The sequence below is a fragment of the Cupressus sempervirens genome, chromosome 5 (assembly GCF_028749045.1).
Source record: "Cupressus sempervirens isolate cs-2001-9-10 chromosome 5, ASM2874904v1, whole genome shotgun sequence".
Classification (NCBI taxonomy): domain Eukaryota; kingdom Viridiplantae; phylum Streptophyta; class Pinopsida; order Cupressales; family Cupressaceae; genus Cupressus; species Cupressus sempervirens.
The window spans coordinates 918232628-918244628 of record NC_143122.1 but is presented as its reverse complement, the minus strand read 5'-3'; the positions used below and the strand labels follow the sequence as shown (position 1 = coordinate 918244628).

The window sequence follows — 12001 nt, the reverse complement described above, 5'->3', positions numbered from 1 at the left end:
AATTCAAGAACAACAGAGCGTGTTCCTGATCCAGAAACACCTCATCCTACAAGCAAAAATAGGATAAATTTAGGTGGACAAGGCAACAGAGAAAATATACAAAACCCAACTGTATTTCTTAAAGATAATTTCTATAGATCCCAAATGCAGTTTTGACAACAACTGGATAGCTTGAAAATGCCACAGATGTGTTATATTTGTCAGGATTGCTATCTACGAATGAAAGTGGTCCGTACATCAGAAGGTCCAGTATGCAATAGATTTTGACAAGAAAAGAGAAACAATTGTGTTCTTCAAGGCTGTGATCAATCGGCCGCCTTCAGCAAGCAATTTCTAGTGTAACCACCCCAAAGCTGTACACTTCAGCTTCTGGACTGGTTTTCCCTATTATGTAGCACTCTGGAGCAACATACCCCCGCGTGCCCGCCACCATGGTCGTATGGGAAGCCTCCTGGTCACGTTCCATCAGTCTCGCCAAAACAAAATCACCCAACTTGGCATTGAAATCAGAATCCAACATTACGTTGCTTGCCTTCATGTCTCGATGAACGACACGCTGGTCCCAATCTTCGTGGAGATAAACAAGAGCAGAGGCAATGTCACAGGTGATACTATATCTTCGGCTCCAATCCAGCGTATCCTCCTCTTCCCCAAAAATGTGTTTATCCAGACTCCCATTTGGCAAGTACTCGTAGACCAGAAGTAACTCTCCCTTTTCGTGGCACCATCCTAAAAGCCGCACAAGATCACGGTGTCTCAACCTGCTGATTGTTTGAACTTCGGAGACATCCTCCTTTCTTCCTTGTCTCGATCCTTGAGCTATTCTTTTCACAGCCAGCGCATCCCCGGTGCCGGGCAGGATTCCTTTGTAAATGCTGGCGAAGCCGCCTTGTCCAAGCTTTTCTTTCTCACAGAAATTTCCTGTCGTGGCACTGAGCTCGACATAGGAAAAGCTTCGGGAGCCATGAGAATAGCATTCGTCCAGCTCTGGATCTCTCTCTTCGCTAGCCTTACCTTCTCTTCCCCTTTTTCTGAAATACTGCCACCAGCGAACAACTATGAAGCCACATAGGACCACAACAACGAAGAACACGCATATCAAATAAACTTTCACAGAAAATCTGTTTGCATTGCCATTTCTAAGTAATTCACCAGGAGGTCCGACTTCCCACGAATATTGAGAAGTAAAATTCCAAACTTTTACGGTGTGCATCTCTGTGTACTCTCCAATGGCAGCCGAGAAGCCAATCTTGATGTACTCTCATAGACAGTTGTTCAGATCTATTGTGTGGTTAAATAGAGGGATTTTGGGTTTAGAAGAATTATACCAAAGAAAGAAGTGCAGAACCTTTTCTATACCGTCATAATCGACCCAGGCATCCCATGTCGCGTTTGTGAGATTTTGGTGTGTAGAGCGATTAAATAGATTGGATGTATTGAGCGGAAAAATGAACTTCGAGAAAATGCTATTGACATCGATCTCAACATGATTGTCATCAGGATCGCAATCGTTGTTGTATGTATCAAACTCCATAGCAGCCATCTGATAAGATGATTGTTTAAAGCTTTCCTCATTAAACAAGCCAAGAAATCCACCATAAGCGTCCTCTGGTGGTTCCAGCTCGAATGGTGCCATGAAGAGCGCAAGTCCATCTCCATGATTATCGTATATTTCGTTGTTCAGATCAATATTGAATTGAAAGTAAGTTGAAAATTTGGCCAGAGCCCCAGTAGACCTATTCCATAACGGAATACGGTCAGTATAATACGCCCAGCCAGAACTGTTCTTAAGGTTCCCTGATGCTTAATTTCGTGTAAGCTGCAGGGCTCCTTGATTACTCTCTTGATATGTGGCATCATTTTTCCTTTCTATACCTGTTAGAGGAGGGAAGCTAAAAGTAACGTTTCCTGCATGTGATGATAATAGGAAAAGAGCAACACAAGTTAAGAAAAGGAAGGCCCGTGTAGGGTGAGTGAATTTAGCCATCCTCATATGTGATTTAGAGGGTCTCTGAGGGTAATTTGTTAGCAATTATATTTTGTAGTGCCTTTCATAGGAAGAAGGCTATTGCAATTGTTCAGCCAATTCCATTTCGAGATAGGAACGAACACATAGGCTTTATGAAGGCAGGCGGGCATGGTGCACAAGACGGTGGATAGCATATAAGTGGAGTTGTTTCTACAAAATGTTAAATGCCTCGTTAGTTTGTTCTCTTTAGATAACTAACTAATTTTATGATTCGGCATTTCCTAGAAAACACATAGAAGTTAAGAATTTCTTGCAGGTGGTCGGGTGATTCCATTTTGGCCTAACAACGAACAGATAAGCCTCTCCTGGGAAATTGCTAGTCACGATGAAACTTCGACGAAACGCATCGAGGTCTTCGTTGACGTTGACATATCATGAAGAGCTTGCAGGAGAAATAATTTCGATGTCATCCGCTACGGAATTTGTTGTGGAATGCCTTTGGGCATTACTAAAGAAACACATCGAATACGTTGAAATTATCGGCGGTTCTTTTTACAACGTTCCGCAAGTTTAGTCTTTTCAAGGCGAATAGGCATGGCCCACAAAATGCCGGATATCATAAACGTTCAATTTTCCGTATAACATCGTGAGTTTGTTTTCTCTAATATTATGATCCGGAATTTCCTAGAAAACAAAAGCACTTAAAAGGAGCTGAGGTCCCTCTCTTTTGATCAAAATGGAAGATGAATCTTTTTTTTAAGGATTAGGACATTGGGTGATCACTACAACATGAAGGGGGGTTTTAAGATAATATTGGAGATAATTTTTGAGTAAATTGTTGTAAATGGAGACTAAAAAAAGTTGTGTATTATCTTAAGTATTGTTTTTAAGTGAGTGTCTTAGACTATTATCTTAGAAAGACAATAAGGAACAACACTATTATTGTGTCTTAGAGATGATTTTAATTTTTTCTTTATAGAAACGTCTTTAATCTCGCTTATTTCCTTCTTGAAAATAGTAATTAATTAATTCATGTTAAGGCATGATGGATTTGAACCACCATCCCTTGCTTGTAATGCAAGGGCTCATCCATTGAGCTAGCACCTTCTAAAATAAGGAAAAATAATAGTCTAAGGTTTTACAAATAAGAGATACAAGAAGGGAGCAAGGCAGACTGATTCAATGAGTAGGAACATTGATGATGACTTGAGACTTGCATGTGGATAGATGGTGATAGGCTTTGGTAGCTTTACATCTTGCACTCAAGATTGCATGCTCATCACATAGATGTTGAAACAAATTAGATGGAACTTAAACTTGTTTTAATTGTAAACTTTAATACATGGTTTCAAATGTTTCTTAAAAGGCTAAAGCTTTTGATAGTTTTTAAAAAACTAAACTCTAATTAAAAAACCTTTACAAGTATGTTCTCTACATGTGCTGACTTGAGGCTTTGGAAATGGGTATGCACATACAACAATAGAGAAAGATTTTAGCTACAATTGACCTCGTACACACGTACACCTAATGTGGAAGTAAACACAGGCATGACAAGTATTTTTCATCACCACATATGCCAAGACTGAAAGCCTTTAAAAGTAACTAATTTATTGAATCAATTTTACATTGTTGTCCAAGAAGACCATTAAACTCAAATTCTAAACACAAAAATACACATCAAGTAGAAGTTGAATTTTCATAGGGAAGATGATGGAAGAAATTTTTAAAGAACTTAAAAACAAGCCAAATTGAGTGTAATAAAATAGGCGAGTGCATTGGAAATTAGGTAGCCTATTGTGAACAAGAAAGAGAAGTGTGGTTGTGGGGCAATGATAGGGAGATGTGAAGAGGAAGAAAATAGCGAAGAAGGGTGCAGTAAGGGTGTAGGAAGAAAATAGCAATTATAATATAATTTTTTTGTTGCGAGTTGCATAAAATCTCACCGGATGCACAAGGCCTTCAAAGTAAAAGCAATTTATACCGAATACTTGTTGGTTTAAGTCAAGCATTGTCATTACTATTCGAAGGAGGATGCATCTGAATAGTTTTGACAAGCTATAAACACTAGTTTTAGGTTTTTTGATTTTTATCACAACAGTAGAATCCATTCAGTCGGATAAAGTAATTTTTATCCAACCTAGTGTTTATTTAGTTCTAGAAGTTGATGTTCCAGGCATAGTAGATATATATAGTTATTAGCATGTGATAATTGTGGTCATAAAGAGACTGCACTTTCCCATTAAGGAATTCCTACACAAAATAATGTATACCCAATTGTAGTCAATCCATGAAAACAATTTGTAGTAAAGAATCTACTTAGATAGCTTTAGTTTAAATAATATAGAAAAAAAAAAATCCATAATGAAAACTTGAAATATATTAACACCCACAACTTCAAGTTTGTGTACCTTAATAAAATCACTCTGATTCCAACATGTTTATTGAACCACCCATGTATATTGTCTAACTCATGAGCTCGGAAACTCTAGCCATTTTCTTCAATGTAAATCAAATAGTTTACACTTTTTATTACTTTATAGATCCACCCAGCTCCACAATAGTTCATCCTAAGAGATCACCCAAGAAAATCAATTCAACTAATATTTTGTTGTAGTATAATCTAAAAACATACCATATTTATTTACTTTTACCTCTAACTCATAAGAAGAGCAATAGAATGGAGAGATTGTAGACTTAAGCGAGTTACTATAAGATCATCTATGCTTTTCAGTGAAATAAAAACATCTAGAATAGGAAGGTTGATGAGCTCCTCAACAAAAAAAATATAATATAATATAGCTTGCATTCATGAAGCTACTAGAAATTTACCATGATGGAAGCACAAATGAGCCTCTTGGAATAGGAAAGGTTCATGCTGCAGAACACTAGGGATGAAACTACAGTTGTTTCACTAGCAACATCTAAGCTAGGATCCTGCCTATCAATTTTATATGTAGTTCTAATAGCATCCATATTCCCTAGCCTCTACAGACATTTATGGTCATTGTAGGGATCACCGGCTTGCATAATTTAAGGCAAGTCTCAATAATGTATATACCCACTTGAGATAGAGATAGTGATTCATGACTAAAAGCATTCACACAGTTTAAACTTTATACCTAAACAAATATAGTGTTTGGGTGAGCAGTAGTCTTGAGAAGATATTTTATGGCCCTAGCATATGGAAATCTTTTCATTGGAGAGGTCACTACCATGAATCTACCAAATTCCTAATAGCTCCAAGAGAGCATTGAGCTATTTAAGTTAAAATTGGGCATAGATTATTGAGCTAGAAGAGGAGACATTCTTGGGCACTAAGGCTTGACATAACTTTGAAAGTTGGTTGACAGGGTTAATGGGGTGTGATGGAAGGATTGTGATACTTAGACAATATTTTTTCTAGATAGATCAGAATAAGCTTGGGTTAGTGCTATTTCTCTTTGATTGGGAATGCCATGAGGAATATTTATCACATCTCTCCTTAAGGAATGATGGTCTCCCATGTAATGAGAAGCTCCATGGTGAAAATTGAATTATTCTATTTAAATAGAAATATATGAGAAAAGAATAGACTCACTGAAAGAAATGTTGGAAGATTAAGGACTCATTGGTTTTTCCTATATTCTAAAAAAAAATTAAGTGGAAAGAAAATTTAAACTTATTTGCATAAGAAATGATGGCAAGTCAAGGTCCTCCCTAAATGATCTATACAAAGTTTACTTAGACCTTGTAAAGTCTAGTTGGCAACAATTAGTATTTAAACATTAAACCAAATTTCCCCTTTTTTTCTTGACCAACCACTAGTTATGAAAATAAGAGGAAAGGTCAAAGAACCATACAATGTGGTTTGAGATTTGTCTCATACTTTATTCATGTGATAATTCTATAAGAGGTTCTTCTTGCAACCACCTGTACCATGTGCTTCCCCTCAACATATTAAAGCCAAGTCAAGTAATGACCAAACTTTGTGTCAAGAGTTTGTCTTACCATTGGCTTGAACAATATGGTATTCATGCTTTCAATAATGATTATGACACAAAATGTGAATGTGATATAAGTAAAATGCATAAATGTTTTGTTGATCAAATGCTAAAATCTACAGTAAAATACAAGCTCACCATACTTAACTAACCAAGGCAGACTATTGTCCAGCATACAGATGTTTATCTAGTATGTAGAGGTAAGGCTTTTAAAATTTAGTAGTTGACCTTCCAACAAATGGTGCAAACATGCTACTGCAAAATTTGTCTGCATACAAGCTTTAAACTTGGATATCCTAATAAACAATGCCATCATACTAGCTAAAACTTAAAAGAGCATGAAATTCAAGGAAGTAATTGCCATAGCTTGATTCAATAAAACCAAAAATTTGCAAAAGAAGTAGTCATCAATAATTATATATAGTTACAAAACAATAAGAATTTATTTTAGATGGTTTAACTGTTAAAGTCAATTTTTCCAGTTTCTCTTAGTTGACTATATAGGTTATTCTAAGCATACCAAGGCTATCATGCTATATTTTTTTTCAATGTATTTGTACTCCAAGTTTAGAAAATATGAATTTTTGGATCTTAATTTAATTCCTAATCCAAGCTTGCTATTTTGGAAATGAGTGTTTGATTCCATTTCTTTTAGAAAGTCTTCCATTGAACTTTCTTGTGTCATAACTTTGTGGACAATGTGTTGGTCTAGGTATTCTCTGTTGAAATCTCTTGTGTCATGCTTTTTTGGGCAATACATTGATCCAATCATTCTATGCTCATTCTCCAAATCTTTCTTAGAAATAAGCTTCTCTAACTATGGACAAGATGGGCCAGCCAATGATAACATACAATCAGCCTACTGTGTTTAATTGTCATACAAATAAGCAAGAAGAACAAGTACATATCAGAAATGACCTATTAAGTTGTTTTAGGACCATAAAATGATTTTTTTTATGTAAAAGAACATTAAATGGTTTACACATTCTTTTGAAACCTTTGGACATGAGTTTCCTACGAAAGAGCATGGTTTTTCTAGCATATGGAGCAACCATATGCGCTACTATTCTATGTCCTATTTTTTCCTATAATGGGACCCCAAATACATGGATCCAAGGGGTTTCTAGATTTCTCTATCGATATATATTAAGAGAAGAAAAGAAATCTAGCCTTTATGGATTCATCATAAATCATAATATGATCATCTATAAGGAAAGGCCTCTAACTTAAATCTTTCTCAGTTTTTCTAGAATTTAAAATTTGCCTTCTTTATTAACAAATGATTATATTGTAAAACCCTCTTAGCAATATCATAATTTGACTTTCTATGGAAAAATTGTCCTCATTATCAATGATTAAGTTCTTGTAATTTAATTGACATGTATTTTCTTCTCCTTTGAATAGGTTGCTAGGATCCTTTTACTTGTAAGAATTCATTTCTTTTCTTTAGTGTCTTCTATGCTATTACTTTAAAAGCTTTTGTTGATCTGATGGAGCCTACTTTTTTACAAAATTGGAGGTCCCATCTTAGCACAATGATTAAAATTATAACAAAAATTGGACATTAAGCATGGAAAAAAATCAAATGTAGAAATGATTCATGAAGTTCATGATGTAGGTGCATCATAGGGACATCTTAAGAAGTCTAGGAATGGAATTGAAGATAATGCATACAGAATTGAACTTTAAATTGGATAAAATTTTACTTGTAGGTACTTGTGATAATATGTAAAATGAGGGAAGACTTGACAACAATCATGGCTATAGTGTTGTTCAAGATCGCACGGTTCTTACAAATGTTAATGGAAGCTTAGGGGCATACCAATTTAGTTGTATTAATGAAGAAGGACAAATGGAATCAGTAGGACCTCTGATGGAAATTGTAATATCATAGAAACTAGAATTACACATATTGCAAATAAATATTATTTTCTATGTGTTAAGCTTTACAGTCTCAGACAATAGTTGTATTTAACATGCTTGACTTGTAAGTATATGTGCACTCTTGTGAAGAGAAACAAGCCTGTATATGACATGTGGAGTCAAGAGGGCATGAAGAGGAAATCAAGAATAGTTGCAAAAACATATTCATAGGCTGGAAATAGTATAATAGTTCCAAGAATGTCATGCTCTATATGCAATGATTTCATAAAACATATCAATTAATAAAAGGATAGCTCCATTGATGTCTACCACCTACAACACTCAGAAGCCCATGCTAATAGCAGAGTTATATCTTTGTCAAACATACAAGCTCCTACCTACACCTTTACTTTGAATGTATTAGACTAAATTATTATATCTTTACTCATTTAGCTTAGGATGTAGCAGTATAATAGTTCCAGTGTCATGCTCTATATGCAATGATTTCATAAAACGTATCAGTTGAGACAAGGAAAACTCCATTGATGTCTACCAACTACAACACTCAAAAGCCCATGCCAATAATAGAGTTATATCTTTGTCAAACATACAAGCTCAATTATTATATCTTTACTAATTTAGCTTAGGACATAAATATTTAATTTAAACCAGACTAATCTAAGTCCTATAAGGATTATTAAAATTATCTACATTTATTTATCCAAATTACAAAAATTATCAATAATTAGAAATAATTTACGAATAAACAATTTAAAAAAAATTAAACATTTAATGACAAATGAAAATCTATTTTTTATTTTATTTTGAGGCAATATAAGACAAGAGGAAACCTATTTTTTAGTTTGTTTGTTGTTCCATTTGTAATTTAAGGTCCCCAATGCTACTTTTATCACTTACCATTGTAAGAATAGCGCCCCAAAATGTGAGAAATTATGAATCTACAAATAAAAATGTACTCATTGAGTGAGTTGAGAAAATGTCAACATGCATGCAAAAAATTTTGATAGACGGTTGATGTTGGAAAATATTTATTGACAAAATGCACAAAATAGAATTATAATAGACTCAAAATTTGCCATGTTTGTAAATATTTTGATGTTGTATACTAGGAAAAAAATAAGTATAAAACAAATCTTAAGCAATTCCAAATCGAAATCCATGCAAAGACCTAAGAATGTATATATTTTGTCAAATGCTAAAATGAGTGACAAAATATATTGCATTGTTTTCAAAAAAATTATCATCATATGAGCATTTATTTACACTTCAAGAGACTACTTGATGGATTGCAAGTTTTGGCGTAAGATATATAGGGATTTCTTAGTAGAGTAAATCATTACTAGAGCCATGCAAAAATAGAAAAAATCTAATGAGTTGAGAGAATTTACATCGATTTTTATTTATTTTTTATTTAGCTCAATGGGTTTGAAAAACTATAAGAAAGTGGCATGGTTACCAAATAGGATACTAAGAAATATTGAAAGTGAAACACCAAAAACCTCAATCAAAAAGATAGTAGAAGAGTTTTTCCTACAATATGCAGAGTTATTAATTTCAGAAACCAAGAATTCTATTTATTCTAATGAGGGATGGATTCATGTTGAATCACTACTCATGAAACATGGGTCAATAAGTTTGACTAAAAAACTACACAGTTAAATCTTGATAGAAATATCACACATCAATAAAATTTATCCTATAGTATGTAGTGCATACATATTTTTAATTTCATTTTTATTAATTATTCTTATTTTCTCATTAGTCCGTATGCATTTTTCTAGGGGTTTTATATTTTATCTATTAAGAATTTTAAAAGAAAACTATTCCAACCAATGAACAAATGGCAGTTTAAAATTATTAACACATTGTAATTTTTTTTAATTGCCCAGGCTAGAGTGGACAGGAACGATAAAATAGACAACTGAAATGCAAGGACAATGTAAGATTAATTAATACTTTTTATATATGACATTTAATACTATAGTTACAACTGTCGTGGGTGAATGCCTTTCCATTTATGGTTCCAAATTGTTCCTAAATTTCTCGTGAATTGTTGTAGACCTTTTGGATCTATTCTAGAGTCTACGATGGTTTTTAAGTTCCCTGCAAACAAAAGTGAAAATTGATTTGATATTTGTTTTTCCTTTGGGGCTCACTATCAAAAGTTATCTGTAAATTTCTCTTGTCATCAAATTTGTGAGTTTTTGACAGATTCTTGAAATACAATTTTGTAGATAAATTTGTGCAAGGTTTTCTCCCACTTCCACATTGATATTGTGTGTTAAGTTGTACAAATATTAGGTTTGTTAAGGATATCTACTGTATTAGAGCTTAACTCTGGTATGATTTCCCCCATTTCGTAGTGCAGTCTTTAGATTTTATGATAAAGGAGAGGTGATTGCATTGGTCTTTCTATGATTAGAATTCTTAAGTCATTGGTTTTTGTTATTTAAATTTGAAAAATGAAGATTTTGTTATTCTATTTGTGGTGGCTATTTCTTTCATGCCACTCCAAAATTATTCAACCATCAGGATAACTGCTACATGATGTTGTAGTTTTCCATTTATTTAAACTCTTTTTTTAGTTATTGTTTGTCTAAGTGTCTACAGGTTCGGTGATGTATAGGGTATTTTTTTTTGGTGGCAGGCAAGTTTATATATATTGTGATTTCTCCATTAAAAAATTTCTCATCTTTTCAAATGTATTGCACTATATCATATTTGTGAGCTAGAGAAAGATTTTAGATTTGTAATAATAGTTTAAGGATGAATGTATTAGAAGAGTTGATTAAGTGCATAGGTATATGCAACGACCGATGGAGGATTCACTACCTAGTTGGAACCTCATGGAGTTTAACATTAACCATCCAATGTGGTGTGCATCATCTAGAATTTGTCATATAGCTTAAAAGGTGTGATACAGTGACAATCACTCTTTGTTATTTGTATTTGGATATCTTGCATGGAAGAGAAAATCCTCTAGACCAATATGGTGCTCTTGATATTTTAATGCTAATCTTGTTTACTCTTTTAACATTTAAAACACATATGATACACATATAATACTGAGCACCTCATCCTTATATGATATAATATAAAATTTCAACCGATATTGCTCACTTTGCAACATTTGACTAAATATCTTTAAACCCTCCCAACTAATATTCCACTCATCTTGCCAAACTGTAATCTTGGGACACTAGATGGGAAAGTGTTTTCGATATCAAGCGATATGGCATTCTTAGTGGAAATCCCCGTGGATATTCCAATAAAGTAGAAAACTAATGTTGAAATTCATGGGCTTCTTGTTTGATATTAAATTTTAGTCTTTTTGAAGGCAGACAGACATGGTACAGAAGATGGTGGTTAGCATATAAGTCGAGTCATTTTTATAAAACGTTAAATTCCTCGTTAGTATGTTGTCTCTATTTTACTTACTGATTTTATGATTCGGCATTCCCTAGAAAACACATAGAAGTTGAGCATTTCTTAATGTAGTCGGTCGGGTGATTACATTTTGACATACCAATGAACACATAAGCCTCTCCGTGTTCCGTTAAATTTCATTATTGTTTTTTTACCAATAAGACCTAGGAAATTGTTAGTGATGATGAAACCTCGATGACACGCAAGTTCCATCAAGGTCTTGGTTGAGATATGAAGAGCGTGCAAGAGAAATATTTTCGATGTCATCCGCTATGGAATTTGTCGTGGAATTCCTTTGGCCATTACGAACGAAAAACATCAAACAGGTTGAAACTATCTGAGGTTCTTGTTGTGAACTTCCACGAGTACAGTCTTTTTTGAGGCAAATAGGCATGGTCCACAAATGCCGAATATCATAAACATCCATTTTTTCATATATTATTTTAATGCCTCATCAGTTTGTTTTCTCTAAGAGTCATTAATTAAGCCGAGAGGCTTCTACAATGGGAGCACATTTTGTTGTAAACAATCTAACATTTTGAAAAAATATGACAGGTAGTTGAATAGTTATACTACGTCCTTTATTGGAATTCAATGTGGACTTGACCAGCAATGCTTAACATTTATGCTTCCCATTCCCTCATTAACCACACTGTATTTTTGGTTTGAACGCTTCGATATTTCCAAACACTAAACACGCGTCCTGCGAGTCCATAATTCCAAACGTCAGGTTCAGTCAGGT

At 34.0% G+C, this 12001-nt stretch overlaps 1 protein-coding gene across 1 annotated transcript; it reads right to left on the bottom strand.

Annotated features, from left to right (window-relative positions):
• Positions 1-319: 319 nt before the first annotated feature.
• On the bottom strand, positions 320-11686 carry LOC149558911 (L-type lectin-domain containing receptor kinase IX.1-like). The gene is made up of 3 exons (XM_089831109.1): positions 11451-11686; positions 1349-1736; positions 320-1249 (listed from the first exon to the last, which is right to left on the bottom strand). Exons 1-3 carry the CDS (start codon positions 11684-11686, stop codon positions 320-322), a joined length of 1554 nt encoding a protein of 517 aa, XP_089687235.1.
• Between the last annotated feature and the right edge of the window lie 315 nt (positions 11687-12001).